General features: G+C 45.7%; 2 protein-coding genes across 3 annotated transcripts in view; both read right to left on the bottom strand.

Moving 5' to 3' along the window:
* trim36 (tripartite motif containing 36) overlaps positions 1–19,088 on the bottom strand; it is a 33,962-nt gene extending 14,874 nt beyond the window's left edge. The window contains exons 1-8 of one of the 2 annotated variants that reach the window (XM_063195668.1): positions 18,805–19,088; positions 16,576–16,816; positions 11,424–11,770; positions 10,327–10,473; positions 8,975–9,070; positions 7,569–7,822; positions 5,751–5,872; positions 1,026–1,355 (exon numbers count right to left, since the gene is read on the bottom strand). In XM_063195668.1, coding sequence (XP_063051738.1) covers positions 1,026–1,355; positions 5,751–5,872; positions 7,569–7,822; positions 8,975–9,070; positions 10,327–10,473; positions 11,424–11,770; positions 16,576–16,816; positions 18,805–18,867 — 1,600 coding nt within the window. In that variant the 5' untranslated portion in view covers positions 18,868–19,088. Of the gene's footprint in view, positions 1–1,025; positions 1,356–5,750; positions 5,873–7,568; positions 7,823–8,974; positions 9,071–10,326; positions 10,474–11,423; positions 11,771–16,575; positions 16,817–17,558; positions 18,050–18,804 lie in introns of those variants that run through there. The other variant, XM_063195669.1, reaches the window with a different exon arrangement.
* Positions 19,089–19,845: 757 nt separating this feature from the next.
* Positions 19,846–21,324, bottom strand: part of pggt1b (protein geranylgeranyltransferase type I, beta subunit) — a 37,553-nt gene continuing 36,074 nt past the window's right edge. The window contains exon 9 of the mRNA XM_063195670.1: positions 19,846–21,324. This exon is cut by the window's right edge and continues 1,155 nt beyond it. The gene's annotated coding sequence lies outside the window, so the exon portion shown is untranslated.

Raw genomic sequence — 21,324 nt, 5'->3', positions numbered from 1 at the left:
CTCAGTATGAAGAAAATCACTAAAAAATCCAGGTTAAAAGATTTACAAGAACAAATAACAACAGGTTAAGCCACCAATTACACCAGCGGCAACATAGAAAAAACAAAAAAACAGCGCCAAAAAAAAGATCCAACAGCAAAACTGTTTTTGACCGACTGACCAACAAACAGTCTTATTAACTCACGTGAACACGACTAAAAAACACCACTTGTTCCCGGCATCCCTCACCAGAGGCTGTGCCAACAACGCACACAAACAAGACGTCACCACTCCAAAAAAAAAAAATGCAGATTGATTCGTTTCCAAAACACTCCACTCTGCCTGGTTCCGCTGTGGTTCAAAGGGCTGGGGGAACACTGTGTTGTGCTGGGGGAACACTGTGTTGTGCTGGGGACCCGGGTTCGATTCCAGCCCGTGGCCATTTCCCGATCCCACCCCCCCCCCCCTCGTTTCCTGTCAAACTATCAGACATGTCTGAGTGCTGCCGGGCACTTGTGGTGTGTGTCTATATTCAGAGGCAGGTGGTGTGTGAACGGAAACAGTTTCCTGATTGGCCACCCAACATACTTTATAATAGAGTCGTGAGTAAAAGCCTAAAAACAAACCACGTTTTCTCGGCAGCACTGACCATAGGCTAGTGGAGTGTGGTGTGGAAGTAAACAGCTTCCAACTGATGAGATGGACCAACAAACATGGTGTCTTACAGAGTCATGTATACAAGCCTTATTCCTGGTAGGCCTACCAGAAAACCGGCAGTGGAAAAGAGCTTTTATAATCTGTAGATGCAACGTCGGCTGGTGTGCGGAAACAAACAGATTGCCATATATACCATATTATATATTACCATATATAAAGACATTTCCCGCGGGACACTGAGGGACGTGTCGGTAAATGACTGACGGACTAATCGGTGACCAACTTTTTGAAAGATGGACCAACCGACATGGAAGTTCCCGGTGTTCCCTGGTGAGCCAGACTAGAAAAACCTGTTACCTGTCACCTGTTACCAGTAGTACGGTACTCACCGGAGGAGGGTGGCGTGTGGAAGGTCACTTCAGGACTATAGGGGCTGGACAGTGCGTTCCGGAAGCTCTTGACCCGGAAGGAGTACAGAGCATCCTTCTCCAGGTTTGACACCACAGCACTGGAGCCATAGACGTGCTCCGTGGCCTGCCATCCTCCACCTCCTCCTCCTCCTGCACTTCCCTCCTCGTCCACTGGGGCGGCGGCATCCAACCTGCGGTACTCCAGCACGTGGTGATCGGTGGGCAGGGTGTCTTCAGACAGCCGCCAGTGGATCTGGGTCTCGTTGTAGATGCGGCTGCGCGTCAGGTCGATCATGGGGGGGTCGGGGACTGCGGAGGAACACGGAGAAAGACAAAGAGAAACTCAGAAAACCCATTTCATACAATGAATAAACCAAACAGCAAGACTTATAAACCCATAGAGAGAGAGAGAGAGAGAGAGAGAGAGAGAGAGAGAGAGAGAGAGAGAGAGAGAGAGAGAGAGAGAGAGAGAGAGAGAGGAGAGAGAGAGAGAGAGAGAGAGAGAGAGAGAGAGGAGAGGGGAGAGAGAGAGAGAGAGAGAGAGAGAGAGAGAGAGAGAGAGAGAGAGAGAGAGAGAGAGAGAGAGAGGTATACAGTAAGGTAAGGTTTTGGAAGGCACAGGAACCAAAGAAATATCGATTAAAAGCTTTTCCTTAAAACATCAACTCAGTATTAAATTGCCTTGATATATTACCTTGAGTAATTACTGTAATGTTTATTTTGTTACTGTTCCAGAGTGGCCACACTGTGCAACATGATCAATATTTACTACAGCACACAAAGCCTTTATTTATTGGGGCCACCTAATTAACTGGACATTAAATTAACGAGGTTGGAAAATGAAAGAGGGCTCCTTTTGTACATCGAACCCTCCCCTCCCCTGCTGGCATTTCCTTTTGCTTTTCCTTCAGCCAAAGACACTGGAAGGGAATCTACATAAGACACCCTACAGGGAAGCCGTCTCAGCGCAAGATTAATACGTGCGGAAAAAAGAACGCCGCTTTTGTTACTTGACGACAGATGAGGGTGCCCCCCTGTCGCAAGGCTGAGAATTTATCTGGGATGAGGAGGATCGGGGTGGGCAGGGGGTCAAACTGTGGCTGTCACAACAGATTCACTAGCTGTCACTGAGTGGGGGGGGGCATAGAGAGAGAGAGAGAGAGAGAGAGAGAGAGAGAGAGAGAGAGAGAGAGAGAGAGAGAGAGAGAGAGAGAGAGGGAGAGAGGGAGAGAGGGAGAGAGGGAGGGAGAGCGAGAGAGAGCGAGAGAGAGCGAGAGAGAGCGAGAGCGAGAGAGAGTGAGAGAGAGAAAGAGAAAGAGAAAGAAGAACAGAGCAAGCAAGAGAAAGAAGAACAGAGCAAGAGAGTGAAAGAGAAAGAAAGAGAGATTGCCAGAGTAACTGGGCAAGATGCCCTGAAAGATTTCTCCCCCTCCCTCTTTCTCCCCCTGAAAAAGCAAAGTCATTGATCACACACACGCACACACCAAGGGATGCACATAACTACAGTAAAGGGAAGGAATTTGCTGGTAAGCAACCATGTGGCTTAGTTGCTGCCAAGGTGTGGGGTGAGTGTGGGTGTGTCTCTGTGTGTGTGTGTGTGTGTGTGTGTGTGTGTGTGTGTGTGTGTGTGTGTGTGTGTGTGTGTGTGTGTGTGTGTGTGTGTGTGTGTGTGTGTGTGTGTGTGTGTGTGTGTGTGTGTGTACACTTTCTGAAGGGGGCTCTTTGGGAAATTGACTGGGGGGAAAGTGTAGCCAAAAAGGTCGACACAGGAAGTTTTTTTTTTCCGAGACGCCATTAAAAAGCCACTCTAATCAGACACGGTGAAGGCAAGGAGGAGGAAAAAAAACATTAGAGAAGACACACATGACAGATTTGCATTGGCTGCTGTTTTCTTCCCCTCCTCCATCTCTCCATCTTTCCATTCCCTCTCCTCCTCCTCAATTCGATTATAGCGAGACATCCATCCCTTAAGTCAAGGCCCATCTTCTTCTTCTTCTGCCAACATTGAAGCACTAAAAGCATTGGCATTGATTCATAATCAGCCGCATGGTATGGCTTCTGTAATCGTGATTGGGTTTGACAGCCAGGACAGCTTTAAATGTGATGCCCAAGGAGAGAGTGATGTCGGGAAGGGGGATTAAAAAACAACAACAACAGATATTGAATGCATTTCAGAGCAATGTTCTCTTCGAAGTTCTCTTTGCAGGCCTGATCAAATTAAAACCTCAAAAATGTGGTCCACCCATCATAATTTAACATTATTAAGATTCAACATTTTCTCTTGATTGCTTGATTTCTCTTGAAGCTTTTGCTGGTTTTGGCTCTGTAGGTCTCGTCATGTTGACATTACATGGATGCCTTCTAGGGACTTCAAAATATAACCCCGTCATATTGACATTAAAGATTTTAGAGCATGATTAAGCTTTCTTTCTACACTGACTGATTGCGGTCGCGTTAGTCATAACCCCAGAGGTAAAAACCAACAATAAACGTTCATGTTGCGCTTTTTTTGTTTGGTGTTAAATAAACTCATTAGCAACTGCAAACCACTTTCAAAGTAAATCTGTCAAAGATTGACATTGCCTGACGGCGCTAATGGCCTTTCAGACAATGGGAGCCTGTCACAACATTATTTTGATAATGCCCCATGGCAAAAAGAAACTTTTTTGCAGAGTCAGGCAAACTCATTTTTGTGAGAACCTTCATTTAATTTTCATAAGTAATGCAGTTGTGCAATATTTTTATTTGCTGGAATTTCCCCTCAACCCTCATCAACTGTGAAAACAGCTCACCACTTACGGTACTCACTCATCTTCCTGCTGCCCTTCCCCCACCCACCCCCCTCCCCCATTATGTCCTGAGCTCAGACATCAGCCAATGGCAGCCAGCAACATAATATACATACATACACACATGCATCCATACATCAATCCAGATCAACAAGTACAGGGTCCTGAGCCACGTGCAGCCCTGCTAATCTGCTCAATTCTGACTGGTTGAGAGAGCAAAAACAAGCGCCGTGATTGGCCCAGCGGCTGAGTTCTCGTGGCGCCCACTTGAACGTGCTTGACCTCTCAGTGTCGTGGACAGCTCAACCAATGATGTCGCTAATGAGAGTAGATCAGCTTCTGGCCCCTAAACACACGCGCACAGACGGCACACACACACACTAGCCCAACGGATGGCCAACGGAAATTTCATGACCCGCTGCCTACTACTGTAGCAGTTCAATCAACAAACAGCCACACAGCCTTAGGCAAATTATTGATATGACTACCAGCTAGGAATTTCCATTAAAAATGGCTTGGTTATTTTTTTGAAGATTTTTTTGGGAAAAACTAAAACAATTTTTAAAAAGATGAAATACACGCATCCGATTCAACATTTGCATTGCTGATGGAAATAAGCAACAACAATCTGCCAGATTTACATGTAGGCCTACAGTATGCATGGATGGATGTGTGTATGCAAGCATGTGTACATGTATGCATGTGTTCCTCAATGTGCATGCATGTGTTCCTCAATGTGCATGCTCCTGATATAATAAAATTGAACTAAACGATTGATTGCTAGTGATTTGTCCTTCTCTTAATTGGTCCCTGGGAAAAAGGAATGTGGGAATCTGGCTGAGAACGTCGTCTCTGTATGTTGTGTAATGCACAGAGTATATTAGGACACTAAATAGCTTAGCCAATTACAAGGCTCGTAGTAGCAGCCGTAGTTAGTGTGTGTGTGTGTGTGTGTGTGTGTGTGTGTATGTAGATGTGTGTGTGTGTGTGTGTGTGTGGAAGGGGGGGGTTGCTACTATACGGCTTACCGTACAGTGTACTGGGCAGGCAGCTAGTGAAAGTGGATCGCCTACCAGGAACTACAATAGTGAACGTGCCTACCATCAAGATCTACATTGATGAAAATGCCTATTACCAGGAACTTAAAGCACATTGGAGGGCCATTGCTTACAGTACATTGTACAAGACAGGGAGCTACAGGAGCGAACGTGCCTCCTACTGACAACTACAGTGCAGTAATAGTAGAGTGGCATGGAGAGGGCAATGGACCATGTCTCTTTGGTCGCATAGAGCCAGTGTACAGGACAGGGAACTGGGAAAAGTTTAAAAGAGTACAAGGATCTACAGTGCCGGTGGAGGGGCATGGAGAGGGCAGTGGAAGGGCCGGGGCTCTTTGGTTGGTTGAGGCCAGCAACTGTATCTACAGTATTATAGACAAAACAACTGTTACAATAATAAGTTGGTTAGTTAATAATGTACAGTCTATGGGGGAGCCTAGGGAGCCATGAAGCTGACCAGTGACACGGTAGGACCTTGCATAGTCGGTTGTATCTATGGAGTGGCACTCAGGCTTTTCAACTCAGGGCCCACATTCACAATCTCAAGAACGGTTGATTGAGACTAAACTGATTGTGTTATGGAAAAATACGGCGTTATGGGCCGTCTGTAAACAGGACAAAACAAAAGCGATCATGCAGTCAAGTCCATTGAAATACTCTATGGACTCACTATGCTTGGGAAGGCTGAGCAAAACCGGGAGATCTGCCATGTTTGATCATACATAGACAAATTTTGCCACCTCTCTGGCTTTGACCTGAATGGGTTTAATAGGGGGTGGGGCAGACATTAAAAGCTCCACCCTCAAAGGTGCACCCCTTGGCCATGTACAAAAAACCGAGGTATGCATATCCCTTACCTCCACCAAACGTGAGTTCCTTCAGCATGGCCTCCTCTTTAGAAGTGTCCACCAGGAACTCGTCAAAGCAAGGGTTGGCTGAGGGTTGGAACGTCTTCAGGGACTCTGTGGCCTTCTGGATTCTAGGAAGACAAGAAGGGAGGCAGGGGCAGAGCAGAATCAAGGGAGTTGTTGAAAACCTAGCTTTAAAAAAACAGATATAATGCATTGTCAGAGCTGTAAGACAAGATGGGGTCTTTTGGATTCTGGGAACAGAGGAAGGGAGACATCCATAATCAAGGATTTGGCCAAGGAGTTGTGAATAAAAAACATTTGTGGCTTCAGGGTGCCAAAGTAAAGAAACACCAAGTGGTTTTTTTTTACATTAAAAAATATAAACATACAATATATATTATTGGTTCAAACTCTCATGCGATACAATATGGTGACAATTTCCACAAATGTGGAAAAATAGGACGTCAGGCGTACTATATTGTTAGGACAAGGTGAGGGAAAGTTCTTATGTAATGCAAAAAAACAACAGCTAAAGGCACTGTATTGACAGCCAGAGGGACAAAGCAGCTTTATGTCTAATGGAGATCAATTAGCACTCAGGCTCAGCCTATGGAAAAGGAGCATTTCTGGACTTTGCCATTTAAACCTCCCTGCGTGTCACTTTAACACCAACAAGACTTAAGTGCACGTGTGCAGACACATGCCAAACTCTCAGGGTAAGGAATTCAGGACGGTCTGCTGGGGCACTTGCCAATTGCCAGCATTTAGGGCCTGAAAATAACATCACACCGGGCACATAAAGCCCTTCGAAGTATCTCACTAGACTGATGGGTCATTAAGGAACCAAGTTAGGAGATCCAGTCCAAACCGGGTGAGTGACCGGTTGACAGTTGGACGACACCACAATTGTGGGGATAAGAAATAGCATGAGGACATTCAGTCCAAATCAAGTGACTGACCGGTTGACTGTTGGACGACACGATGTGGAAGATGGGAAAGAGAGTTCAGCCCAAACCAGGTGACTTACTGACTGACTGACCGGCCAGCCTACCAGTGCTTTGACAATATGAGCTACTTGTTGAGCTTCACTACCAAACCATAACACCCAGTATGTTAATGTCCCTTGGAGATATGGTTAAGGGGCTAAACTTTAGGCCATGTTAACAAACCTATCAGTAGCTCATCTTGACAAAGCAGTCCATCTCAACAGACCAACCGGCTTCTTAATATGGAGAATCAGTTCCAAGGCATGGCATCTGTAACAGTGATTAGGTGTTGACAGCTAGGACAGCATTTAAAACATGCTACTTGGGGAGTGATATTGATAAGGGACTATAAATGGATTCTATATACATTTCAATATAATGTTCTCTGCAATGTTCTCTTAGAAGGCCTGAGCAACATTAAACCTCAAAAACTGACCAACTGACCAAGCAACAGACCGGCAGTTGGGAAATGTGGAGAAACTAGGCAAACCTGAAGTGCAGCTGGTTGGTGGTCTGCACAAAGCAGGACCGGTTGGGAAGGGGGCTAATGCAATGTTCTCTTCAAAGTTTTATGAAGAAGCCTGAGCAAGGCTAAACCTCAAGAACGGCCCAACTGTGGCTTAGCGCTAAGGTACTACGCGTCCGACCCGGGTTCGATTCCGGCTCGGGTCCTTTGCTGACCCTTCTCCGTCTCTCTCCCCCAAACGTTTCCTGTCTCTCTCTCTCAGACCGTCCCATCACGAATTAAGTCTTAAAGACCAAATATCTTTTAAAAACCCTCAAAAACTAGGTTAGCAACCATACAAGCAACAGGGGAATGTGGAGGAACGGGACGAACCTGATATGCAGCTGCTTGGCGGTCTGCACGAAGCAGGACTGGTCGGTCTCCTTGAGCACCTCCTGGGCGTAGCCCACCAGGCCGCTGTTCTCCAGCATGCCCTGGTACTCGTCCACCTGGCCCCGCAGCTTGTCCAGCCGCCGGTTGCGCGACTGCTCGATGGAGTGCAGCATGTCCGTCTTGCGCTCCTGCAGGGCCTCGAACAGCCGCTCGAAGTGCTCGTTGGCCCGCCTCTCCATCAGCTGCCCGTTCTCCTGCACCGTGAGTAAGGATTACGGTTAAAAGGTGAAGATTGTGCACATCCCAGGAAAAGGTGCAGGACAAAGGCTGACTAGTTTTCGGGGTGAGACCGAAAGGGCATGTTCTAGATCACCACTCAGACTGTTTGTAGAGAATCTGATGAAGACTGTTGAAGTCGAAATGTAATCCAGCCAAGAAATAATAAGAGCCATCAAAAAGGATGTTAAGTGTGCGGACTTCTCACTCTGAAGGATTACGCTTAAACTTGTGATTTTTTTCTGCACACCTCAGCTGGCAGGTGCATAGGAGATGACCTATGGGACACTAATCAGACAATTTGAAAAAAAACTCCCGCACACTGACCATTCCGTTGTTTTTTTTAATGAAATGTTGAGTAAACAGTGAAATGCTTATTTACCTGATGAAAGCCTAGGACCTTGTGCATTGCAGAAAACGGCAAAATGAGCAAGTCTATTTTAATTTGTCTAAATAATTAAGGTAAAAAAAACAAGGTGTGGAGAAGGGTTTCATGTGGGGTTATTCAGTCAAGTTCAAGTTCAAGTTCATAAACCAAATTCAGAGAGTGGCTATAATGAATTAGCCTGGTTCACACCAGACGGTGTATGTGTAGCTTCGGTGCCCCCTGGCAGAGCAGAGCTACACACACTACCGTCTGGTACACAGCCATAGACCACGCTCCGTCTCCAACCAGAAAATAGACTGAGAATGTATTGCTTTGGCACGGCCTCCTCACCAACAAATTCCTTCAAAAACCTTCCTGTTAATCTTTAAAGAGTCAATATAGTCTCTAATCTGTCTTGTGACTCCTCAATGTGAGTTACCGTTGATTTTGAAGCAATAAATTCTCAGCCTATTTTCTGGTTGGAGACGGAGCGTGCTCTATGGCTATGTACCAGACGGTAGTGTGTGTAGCTCTGCGCCGCCAGGGGGCGCCGAAGCTACACACACAACGTCTGGTGTGAACCAGGCTAATAATGAATGTGCTCATGTGTAATTTTATTTGCAAGTCCAAACTGGCAAATTAGGATGTGTTTGTAGACCATCTTATTGCCACACACACACAAAAATGTAAACTGTCACCAGAGAGCATGTGCGACATCAGGGCCACAATCTGAATTTTGTGTGTGCTGCTGTTTTTTGTTTACCTCCGTTTGATGAATCAAGACCTCCAGGTCGGTTATCTGAGCCCGCACTTGGTCCTCTTTGCTGATTAGGTAATGGATACTCTTGGACAACTTCTCCTGTGGACATAGAGGAAAAACACAACACAATACATCACATCCATCCCTCCATCCATCCAGCTGAGTGCAGGTGTCCCTGGTGGAAAAAAACAGCACCATTTCCTGTTACTTTCATTCAATCTGCAGGATGCCTTTTGGCAGACCGGAGGTGTGAGTGTGTGTGTGGGTGTTGCTGGAGAGGGCAAATTGTTCATTCAGCAACAGTATTGCCTTTAGTGGGCAGGAGATGCAGGCATACAAATGTGTGTGTGTGTGTGTGTGTGTGTGTGTGTGTGTGTGTGTGTGTGTGTGTGTGTGTGTGTGTGTGTGTACACTACACGTGTGTTTGGAGGGGAGGAGGTCTGTCAGGGTATTAGGTTGTAGTACAGATAGCATTATTATTGGTACAAATGATTGCATGAAATATTTAAAGAGCTTTCGTGGACAAGGCCATGTACAGGGCGATCGGGTTGCCGCAGCACAGAGCAGGGGACACATCGTCCCCAAGCAAGCCTCCCGTCCTGTGCCGTTGTTGTCATCGGGTGACTGATCTCTGCATAATACCCTCGGTGGTGATGTAAGCCAGCCCACACTATTGGCGAGCACACAGTCAGTTGCAGTTGCATTTGACCAGGATGAACCCTCTGCAACTGACACCCGATACTGATGAAAACATACAGAGAGGCTGACCACCAAAGGCAACTGCACCGGAATTCGATATTTCATGAAGCATTGAAAAATGGAGACCGGGCAGCAACAGAAGCTCACAGGCAGGTGCTCCTTCAGCCGTGGTGAAAAACAGCAGAGTCATACTAGCCATCGATCCCACTGTTCCAAACCCATTCATCAAGAAACAGAGGCCTACAGCTAGTAGCACCGCACAGGCACCATATTTTTTCTCACCTTGGAACTACCTAGCAACTACTCCTTCACCTTGACAAAATGGGAGAGCCTATGTAATGCCCCTGCACTGGACCCAAGGGAACAAGAAAACATCAAATCAGGAGTCTGGGCTCTCCATTGACTCCCATTTGTTTTAAGGGGTCTAAGGGGTGAAGTCTATTTAGCCTGGATAGAGCATCATTTTGGACTTTTTTCGCTTTTATTGGATAAGGACAGTGAAGGTGGTGACCGGACATATGAAAGTGGAAGCCCTAACCCAACACTTCTCCATGGACTGCAACAAATACCCTGTAAACAACTTTGCAACAAGCTTTGGATAAAAAGCTTCAGCCAGGTGTAATGTAATACAAGAATCTTGACAGACGCTGTCTTACCTTGAGGATCTTGTAGGCACTGCTCATGGACGTGACTTTGTGGTTGGCGTGGGAACCGCCCAGTTTGCAGAGGTGACAGACGGGACGCCTGCACACCTCACAGTACATGTTCACCTTCTCCATCTCGTGCTCAGGGCACATCAGGACCTGGGAGGGTAACAATTCGATATTCAATGGGATAATAAGATAGAACGCACTGATTATGGCTGAAGGGCTGAAACGTGTTTGCTACAGACATGTTTATTTAATAAATAATGAGTGAGCTTGAGAGTGCAGTTGAGCGTGAGAGCGAAGTTGAGCATGGCCATCACTGCCATAATTAAATATGGGGTACTTAAATAAAATTAAGATAATCAGGTTTATGTAAAACCTTGTCTAAACCAGCCAGAATTCCCCGTCAGGCATCCAACATCAATGGCCTTACAGTTATTTGCACATCTAATGTTTAAAAGTCAAACCCAACTACAGAATAATTAAAAAGATGTTCATGTGTACTTGCAGAAACTTGTGCCCTCCATTGCCTGGAATCATTAATGTACTGTAGAAGTATGGAAACAGAGGTATCAGGTTTGCTTTCAGAGGGGTTGAATCTCTCCAGCTCTCTTCCTAAGAGTACAGGCATACTGTAAACACACTGCCACTGATATGCCTAGAGCCTAAATGTGCCTTTAAGAGCCCGGATAAGTTTCTCACTCATGTTGAGTGATTTCACCATAGGCTGTACCTTAGTTCTGAAGTATTGTAGGTGTTAGTACAACAGGCTGGGCTTACTAGCCTACTGTGAGTCACTGTACGGTCAGTCAATGGGGCACAAACATCACACTTGGCGCCCCAAGGGCGCAGTGCGGCGGGATGGTACCATGCTCAGGGTACCTCAGTCATGGAGGAAGATGGGGGAAGGCACTGGTTAATTACCAACCCCCCCCCCCCCAATACACACACACCCACACACCTGGCGGGTGGGGAGTCGAACCGGACTACAGTGAGTCAGGGTCAGCCTACGTTTGCGGTTAGTGGTGGACTACAGGGAGAAACCATAGCTGTTGGCAGTATGAGGAGCTGGGTTTACCAGACTACAGCGAGCCAGCATACGGTACCTTTGGTCTGAAGTTGGTGGTAGGCCCCACGTACTCGTGCTGGGCCTTGGGCGTGCCCCAGGGGTGGTGCAGCTTGAAGCACTCGTTGCAGTAGCTGGCCTTGCAGTCCATGCAGCTCTTGGTGGCCTCCTGCTGGTTGGGAGGCTTGCACACGTTGCAGAGGATGGCCACGGCGGCGCGGGCCGCCTGCCGGTAGCGCTCCACGATGCTCTCCAGCGTGAAGTTGCGGAACAGCATGCTGATGCCGCGCTCGCCCAGGTCGATGTCGTGCTGGCAGCCGGGGCACGGGAAGGTGGTGATGCGCGGGGTCGCCGAGGCGCGGCGCCATCCGGGGGAAGAGATGGATCCTGCGGGGTGGCGGTGACGATTCCGAGAGAGAGAGCGGAGAGGGTGGGAGCAGCAGGTTGTGGAGGCAGGTCGGGTCAGAACGGATTGGGTCGGGGAAGAAAGATAATTAGCGGAAAAAAAATGGAAGTAGATGTTGTGTGTTAAGAGACACACACAAACAAAACACTAGCACACATTCACACACACACACACACTAACAACCGAGAGGTATTGACCTACAGGGGCACAGAGAGAAAGAGGCTAGTCATTCTCAGGCAGCTCATGTTACATCGGTGGCCTCCCAGAATAGGGACATCGCACAATCGGAGATGGGTAGATTAGAGTAGTATGCTCACAAGTGCTGACAGTGACCTGGACATGAGCAAAATAATAGAATTAAAGAAAAAACCTCCTTCTTCAACAGGACTGACTATGACAAAAATGCTAGATCTTTATCATCAGCACAAACATCTTCAGGTCGGGAATGTCATGGGAGGTTACACGAAAACAGAATTTGGCCCCATGACACGATTTCTTAAAATACAATGGAAACTTAAATGGGATTGGTTCAGCGGGTGACGAGGCTAATCTTCAGTTGGGAGAGAAAATAGAAGCGCACAATGTACACCTTAGATCTCCTTACTACAGTATCGTTTCCTGCAGCTTTAAATAAAAACAAGAGAGATAGAGATTCACTTTTTGTCCAGATCATTGAGTCATACACAGCACTCCACATACCTTTACAGCAAACCAGTTCATTTTATTTGTACTTTTGTTTATATTAACCACCACAGATGGAACTAAAGGTTGATATCTAGTGGATAGTCACTCACAGGGCAGACTTAGTATATTATTGCCAAGGAGGCAGAGAAACAAAAAAAGCATTCTTGTTGACACCACTGTGCAGATGGCAGATGCAAGCAGCCTGTTGGCAACACAGAGAGCAAATCAAGAGGCAAAGTAATAAGCAAGCAAGCAGGCAGGCTCAGTAGCACACACATACAGCTACATTCATATGTACACATACATACAGTACACAGGACACAAGACACGGAGGAACAACCAGGAATCAATGGCTGGAGGAGTCACACTGCACAACAGCACACCAGAGTGATTAGTGGATGCACGGGTAAGATGCAGGCACAAGGCACTGGTGGAGTAAAGCATGCAGTGGAGCATGATGGCTGCAGTGGTGGTGGATGGATGGCAGTACAGACTGGTGCACTGCCACGTAGTCAAGACACAGTGGGTCCATCCCATTAGCTAACCTCCTGTCCTCCCCTTGTGCTTCTGGCCTCGTGATGCGAGAGGCACGACGTCATTGACGATAGAAGTTTTATTACAATATCTCGCAAAAGCACAATTTTTTAAAAAGTAATTTTCTCATCTCCCATCAGGATGTTGAATGGGGAAAAGTCCCCCAAATGATGTTGTGCCCAGGCTGACGGCAAAGCCATAAGCACAAGGTAGGGGAGGGAGGTTGGATAATGATATGGAGCCAGTGGCTGAACATCGGAGGTGGAAATACCGCATGGGGACGGGACGGGGACGCATGGAGTTGAAGGACATTCTGTAGGACTGCAGAACATACACGAGTGCAATGTGCATGTGAGAGTAAAGGAGTGTACGCATATGCGTGTTGGTGGGAATGAATGGGGGATGGGAGTTGGAAGGAGAAAGGGTTTGGATGGAACATTGGATGGGAAATGCGGAAGGGGGGGGGGGTGAGGGTGAGCAGCAATACGAGCGACCCAACTGTAACCGTGGCGATTCAGGGTGGGGTGCCGTGTGTCGGTGAGGTGACGACATTACGCAAGCCGAGCGAGGATTCTTAAGCCCACCAGGCAGGAACAGGATTGGGATCAGGACGGGTCTGGCAGTAGCTCCATTCTGTGTGGGTTTGGAGGGAGGAGGAGGAGGAGGAGGAGGAGAGAGGCAAACGCACGGAGGAGGTGGGTGGGGGCCAAGCAAGGCTGCTGAGAGAGCAAGGCAGGTTGATGAAGTGCCTGCAGCACGATGCTTCGAGAGAGGGAGGAAGAGACGGAGTGGGGTGGTGGTGGTGGTGGAGGTGGGGTGTGTACTGTGTACACAAGTCCACACTCACACACACACGCACGCACACGCACGCACACACGCAGGAAACGGCGAAAGGCCTGCTGTTGTCCCTGCTGCCGCAGTGAGAGCGATGCCTCCTTGGCGTCACAGGGGGGTTGGGGGTGGGGGTGAAGTGATGCTCGGGCATTCAGAAACTGGCGAGTCATCCCAAGGTTCTCAGACGAGAACGAGGAGAGGAGGAGTGGGGCAAAGGACACGCGTCTTCTCTACAGAGCTACGTGATCAACGACACCTTTTGAGTCCTTGGTAAATGCGACAACGTGAGATCTGCGTGTTAGTGACAAAAGAAAGACTAGAAGCATTAGCAAATTTGAAATAAAGGGTCGTAATCTAGATTAAATATGTGCTTATATGCTTATTGAAAACAAGATTTTCATCACAGAATCTGGAGCCTTAGCACAGAATTGGGGCTTCCTGTGATTCTCCATTCTTTTGTTTGTCGCAGTATTTTGTCTGCCACAGTTGGCGAGGTGTCAACATTTTTTTTCATAACCTGGCGTGTTAAGATTTCCCTCCTAATCGGGTCAGAATTAACGCTGGATTACTTCATTAATCGGGAACAGTGAGCGAACAAGGGGGCAAAACGAGAAGGAGAAGCGGTCATTCGGGTAAAGAGTGATCAGAGAGGTACAGAAGCATGACTTCTGGGTTTTAAAACCAAATGTCTACTGAGCAAACTACTGCACTTCATACGTCGACATGCACAAGGTGAGGGAACACAAAGTGATCCCTTGTGCTTGACCATAACCCTAAACAAACCAAACAAGGTTACAGGTTACGAATATCTTCCATATGCTTCACTATCACCATACACAACCCAAAACCAAACCATACACTGGCCGCAGCTTCTGCATTTGAATCTACGACGTCGAAATTCATTTAAATTCATCAAACGAGCAACGCTAACAAAGATGAGAATGGAAACGGACTTGTCTGTTTGCCTACACCCAGGACAGTGTTTGCTTGGCATTGTATTGGATGAGGACCAACTTTTCTCCGCAAACCTTTGCTTTCCTTTCATGTATTTGAGCCTCACGCTGGACTCAATACAGGAGAGGCCCAGCGGAGGAAAACCCACAGAACATTCCAGATTCTATTAACCGCAAACGTTCCGAGATGCCAATGCGGGACCATTTCCTTGACAACGCGCCACTGTACCTCTCTCACTTGTCATTCCACTCGCCTCCGCTCCCCATCTCTCTCTCTCTCGCCACTGATGCAGCCTCCCTGTAACTCTAGTCTTCAGCATTAATCTCCTACTACTCCCCACAGAAAAGTTCACATGCTGCAACAGACAGCTTCTCTGTTTACACCGTTTCGAACTATTATTTACAATGTGAAGGCGTACGTCTCCATTTACTACTTCCAAGCCTGAACTATGTCAACCAGCAGTTAGGAAGAGGTTTCCTGGTAATTTGCTCAGTAGACCTTTTTGGCGGGTAAAAGGACCATGAAAGGGACCAAGTCAAGTCACAATTTGTTTTTTTTTAACCTCCAAGTGGATTATGGAGTTTTCACAAGAGGGAACCGTCAGTGGTGTGTTGACAGCACAGTATAAAAGGATCAGGATCAGGTCTACGATCACAGAGGAGGGGGTTTTCTAGAAAACACTATACTCACTACAGCTAGATAAACATTGGAACCCACATCTACCTCGCCCTCCAAACGACTTTCTCAGTGTGGCTGTAAGCAAGAGACACAGAGAAGTGAAGTAAGACTAACAAGACAACAAATGTAAACAATGGTGATGCAAGGCCTGATAAAAAACACACACACACTGACACACGCACACAAATGGAGGCACAGCAATGAAAAAAGAAAACACAAGTGGACTGTACTGACCAGCTCTTCTAAATTCCCTGCCCCCTAACAGAGAATAAGAAGGCGGAAATACTTTTACTAACAAAACCAGTGATGAGCTTTCCTGTGTGAGACATTAATTAAATGCATGCTAATTAAAAGAAAAGAAAAATACATTAATCTTGTGAAACAGGAGCCGTGATAACAAGCTGAAGTGGTTGACAATTACCCCAGTGGCCTTATCTTTAATTTGCCACTAGATGATTATCTTGACTTCTACAACCCTGTGCCAACTATATCAACAACCCTCAAAAGACCATGTCAATCAAAATAATTACTGTCATGGTAAGACTCTGGAATGTGGTTAAGTCCTAGCTCTGTAAAACATGTACAATACATAGGCCAAATCATTTGTTTTAAGTATTGAAGGATACATGTCTTCATAGGCCAAATAACTCATTTCACACACATATAGGCTAAAGGTTTATGGAAAAGGTCTGTTTAGTTTAGTTGCAGAGTTTCATTAACTTGCAATGAATGGCTGTGGTAGGTTATTATTATGCTGTTATTTCAAAAGTTTCAGTGGAATAAAATGCTGTTATGACATGCTGAAATGAGAAGCTGGCATGTGAACTCACACTGTTGGTAACTTGCATTTCAGACCAACTTTCTCGAGAAAACAGGAACTTATGGCAACTAGTTAGCCAGATTTGTCACACTGAATACAGTGATAACGACATGTCTGGATATGTGTAACTGAATTGCATCTTGAAAGCCATACAGTAGCTGGAATTTCACCACCATTCATGCCATATGACTCAAATTAACCTGAAATGCAATGTTATACCATGTTGCAATATACACCATGTAAGAGAAATGACACTTTGTTATTTTAAACGTGCGTCAATACCTGATCGTACGAGTCTGTCCAGCCTCTCCATGCTTGGGGAGGGAACTCTGGACCGTGGACTGCCGGGGAGAGAGCATTCGGACCCCCCATCTGCGCTGAAGGAGTCTTCATTGTTAAGCATAAGAAGCTCTCTGACGCATTTATGACAGACGCTGTGCTGGCATGGTAAAATGAGAGGATGTGTGAAAAGTTCTTTGCATATTGGGCAAATGAGCTCCCGCTCGATGTTCTTGATGGGACCCTGAAAAACAACATTGAATTCGCTTCAGTTTCATGACACTGCGTCAAAGCGACTACAAACTGAACTTTTAGTGTTTCTACAATTGAAATACTGCAAGGGTCATTCTAATAACTGGAGGACACATAACTGAACTCATACCCAACAAGACAGTGGTGAAATGAAGTTAGACTGACGAGTAAAACTTTATGGCCATCAATGAAATGACCGCCTTAACAACCGTTCCAAACTCGTGACTTTGGAGAATATCGAATAAAGCAGAAGTAAACAAAACGCATGTCGTAGTTCACTGTTTAACACCAATGATCCTTAGCTTGAGCCAATTTTAATAGGTTGGAATTGCTCGCTCAACAGCGCAATAGATCACTATTCACACACAACGCGACACTATGACACATAAGATGCCTCCACAGAAGTGAATACAATCAGCACGGCAACTTTGCGCACTGGTGCGGTTTTCAGCACCAAGAAAATATCAGCACAATTTCCGCAGTCCGGGTTATGACTGGATCTAATCTGCCCTGCTCTTGAACGCAGTTATACCAGAGTTCAGATCTCATTCATAAAGCCCATAATTTATGGGGCTACCACTAGCCAAGGGCGCAAGCTAAGCACGAAGAAAAGGCTAACCACAACACAACCAGTCAAACAACAGGCTACAAGAGACGGTTCCCCCAAAAAACTAGACACGTATCCAGATCAATAAGTCTGGAACGCTGAGGAGAGAGCACTATAGGCTACTTACATCTTTCCCCAGCATCGAAATACGTCGAGAGACTGCAGCCATGTTAACTTGTGGTAGACCAGCAGCTTCTCGCCAACTTTTTCTCAAGAGTCGAAGGATACCCGACCACCGCGGGACAACGACTAGCTAATGAATTAACCAACGTGACCAGGCTGTATTGATGAGCCGGCTGGGCAACGTGAGTCAGCACTAGGCAGCAGCAGCACTTGTATGGCTGAGGAGCTCGAGGCTGAGCGTGCTGCTTAACAGGGTGGAGACAGCGAAATCGCCATAGTAACGCATGTTGCAAGAGGTTGGTTAAATATCAAGTTGCCGATGATCAAACGTAGGCGAGCTGTAGGAGGGGAAAGATTTGTTTGCCTACATTGTTAATTGGACAAAAGTAGATCAGCATCCGAACGCTGTCAGCGGATAGGCTGATCTCCAGACAAACTGGCACTAGTCCTGCTCAGAATAACAGAAGCTTGTAAATTTAGACGTCCATAATGCGCCTTGCACGAATAGCCTAATATGTGGTTTATACGCTAGGCTATATCCTTGAAAGACAGCAAGGCCACTCCACTGAGTTAGGCACTAGGCTATATTGATGGGTGCCCTCGGTCTACACGGATGAATTAAGGCACTACAGAGGATAAAGCTGTAGTGTAAACGTCATCGTCAATTCTATTCCTCTAACGGCTAAAAGATTAAAACTCGCCAGGCAAGGCAAGCACACCGGGTGATGGATGGCCTTGCCAAGACGCGCATGGCAGTGCCCGTAGGCCTATACGACACAGTTAAAACAGAGCATGGCAAGCAAAACCATATTTTATAATAAAATCTGTCACCTGCACCAAAAATGCAACTGGTGACAATCATACAGGCGCGCGTTTGAAAGACAGATCCAGCCCCGAAACAGCATGTGGACGGGTAGGGCGTTGATGGTGATTGGCATGATATCAGTGCGCATAGTTAACTAAAATATGCCATCCGTGATTTGTAGGACTATGTTGTCAAAACTTAAAGATGTAGGATATTTGGCCAAATCGATTAGGCTATATTATATTGGCTACCCATCACTAAAAGGAAATGCCGACAGAGAAGCGCCCCCAAAAGCTCGACTGGCTAGAGCTCAGCATCCCTGGTACCAGGCACAGCATCCTTCCTTGACGATGCTGCTACTGTACCTAGGCAACGCGGTGAAAACACCGACTGCCGCGTTGATGGTTTACTGTAGACTACGTTTTAAGACAGAATAGCATCTTACCTCTTCTGACGAAATTATTTCGACTATAGACCCAAACTCCTGCATGTCCTCGGAATCCGACATCTTGAAGAGCCTGTGGTTGCAAATCTTTCCCGAAATGATAGAAAAATGACTGAAAAAAAATGCGAGATGCACCTGTGAATAGGCTGGTTGCTAAAGGATAAATGTCCGATTAGCCATACGACTGTCACCTTAGACAGCGGTCTTCCTTGTACATCTGTGTGACATATGAAGGATATTGTGCGGCAAGAGCTTCTGAGTAAATTGTTGAAGAATCATCTCAGATATGCCATAGCCCCGCCCTCACTCCGCGCGCGTAAACTCGTGCGTTCCACAGTGATGTCTCCAATCAGCTCGTGCCGTTCTTTGTGAACTCAGTCAGTACAGTAGAACTGACTGAACTTGAGAAACAATCACCTTATAGTATACCACAGCAGACAAAAGATATACTCATAACCACAGGTACAACTCAAGTGGTCACAGTCTGCACCTTAGGAACAGCCTAAAATAAAATGATGCGATACATGATGACAGTTCATCAAATGATGCAATGGTAGAGGATGATTGAGTCCATATTTGGATTCCATTTGTTTGAAAAATCTACCCTCTGTATAAAATCTTATTTCTTCTTAACTGATTGTCACGTATATACCAGACTTTAGACAATAACGTTAGACAGTGACACATTATAAATTTAAGTCCTCCAGTGGTGTAGGGTGGAGTAGGAAGGGTGCCTATACTCAGCCTCAGCATCGTTTTCAGCTAAGGGCATGGAATTACACCACCCTCTTGCCTTCCCTATGCTGAATGAATTGCCAAAAGGCAAATCAAAGTAGTGTCCAGTTTACAGGCTTACCATTCAACACGGACATAGAATAAAGATGAATGTTGAGTGCCTTTAACATTGTGCGCCCCAAACTGACCAGCCATGTTTAGGATTTAAAGAAATGGCCGAGTGGATCTTAATATGGGCCATAAATTTTAAGTGTAATTAAAGAAAAGCAGCTGCTGTTTAACAGAGTTCAAACATAAAAACAGAAATTAGGAACCATATTTATTTCCATTCAACATGTTCTTCAGTCTCATCAGCAATGCCATAAATGAAATTTGTTCCTCTAACAAATGAAACATAAAACGTTAATTTGTTCATTTCAAGTTCACATCACATCGTCTCCATTCTCCTGCATTTCATCACATCACACCATCAGATTGCCATTAGCACTGAGCAATTTTTCTTTAAAAAAAAAAAAGGTGACATAACGATTAATATCTACAATTAATATGTCTACAAAGGATAGAAAAAATAAATTTCATTTCACTATAATTATTAGTATTTATGTTTTGTTCCACTTCAGAGCAAACATTCACAAAGTCTTTATTTTTATTTATATTTATATATTCATATTTTACCTCAAAAGAGATGCCAACTCTTGAGAGCATCAGAGGCAGACTACTGTACTGTGAGCCCTGCGTATGTTAGGGCCCAGTGCACAGTTTATGCTGTCCATGGCACAATTCAGCACAGAGCAAGAGGCTAATAGGCAATGTGTGGGTGCGGTACAGTATACAGTATACAGGCTAGCACGTTTCAGCTTGGGGCCGCATTGCAGCGTCAGCTAGCCCCTCGGACAACAACAGCTTCTAAAGAAAGCCCTCGGAGGAATACGATACAAATACAGTAAACTGCAGTTAAGAGTCACATGTTGTCCAATGGTGTGGATACTAGGGGATCATATACATACACACACCCCTTGTGGGTTTTTGTTCTCTTTAAGTTTAGTTTAAGGTTCTTTAAATGAATACCGGCGATTATAAAATGGTGATAAACTTGGGCCCCAATCTTATTTTTTTTTTTTTTGATTTTTTAAAAGGGATATAAACCCTTTGTTTATCATATGTACACCTCATGGGTAGTAGGTCTTTTAAGGTTCTTTAAAGGAAAACAGGTGATTTTTAAAGACGGCTATAAAAACTCAACTGGCTGCAGTCTTGACATTTTGTTTTGTTGTTGTTGTTGTTGTTGTTGTTGTTGGAAGAGGATAATATAAACAATCCCTTGCTGCACAGGGGTGACATGCAGCTCTCCTTCAGCTGTCAGTCAGAAAGGTCACGACCCCTGGACTGAGGCAGATACGAGTTTCTGTCGCTGTCTCGGAGCGATAGCACTTGGAAAAAACTTTGAAACAGAAAAACGAAACAAGCAAGAAAGCAAACAAGCAAACAAAGTGACGCGTAAAAAGGCAACGAGCAAGTCAAACAAAAGACTTCAGAAAAATAGCAACAGAGTGAAAAAAAATCTCATGGAAAAAAATTGGACAAAACAACACAAAGCAAAGCAGAAAAAGCAAAAACATTAACCCCACTGGCTCAGCAAAACAAACAAGCAAACACAAACACAGACAAAAACACGTGAGGTGGAGAGGCTTCAACCGCAACTGCTGTCGGGACGTGTCCCCTGACCGAGCTTCCACAGTTGACAGATTCCACTTTATAATTCATGAGGCAGGACCCAGATCATTT

Source organism: Engraulis encrasicolus, chromosome 3 (assembly GCF_034702125.1).
Source record: "Engraulis encrasicolus isolate BLACKSEA-1 chromosome 3, IST_EnEncr_1.0, whole genome shotgun sequence".
NCBI lineage: Eukaryota > Metazoa > Chordata > Actinopteri > Clupeiformes > Engraulidae > Engraulis > Engraulis encrasicolus.
This window is presented reverse-complemented; position numbering and strand designations above follow the sequence as displayed.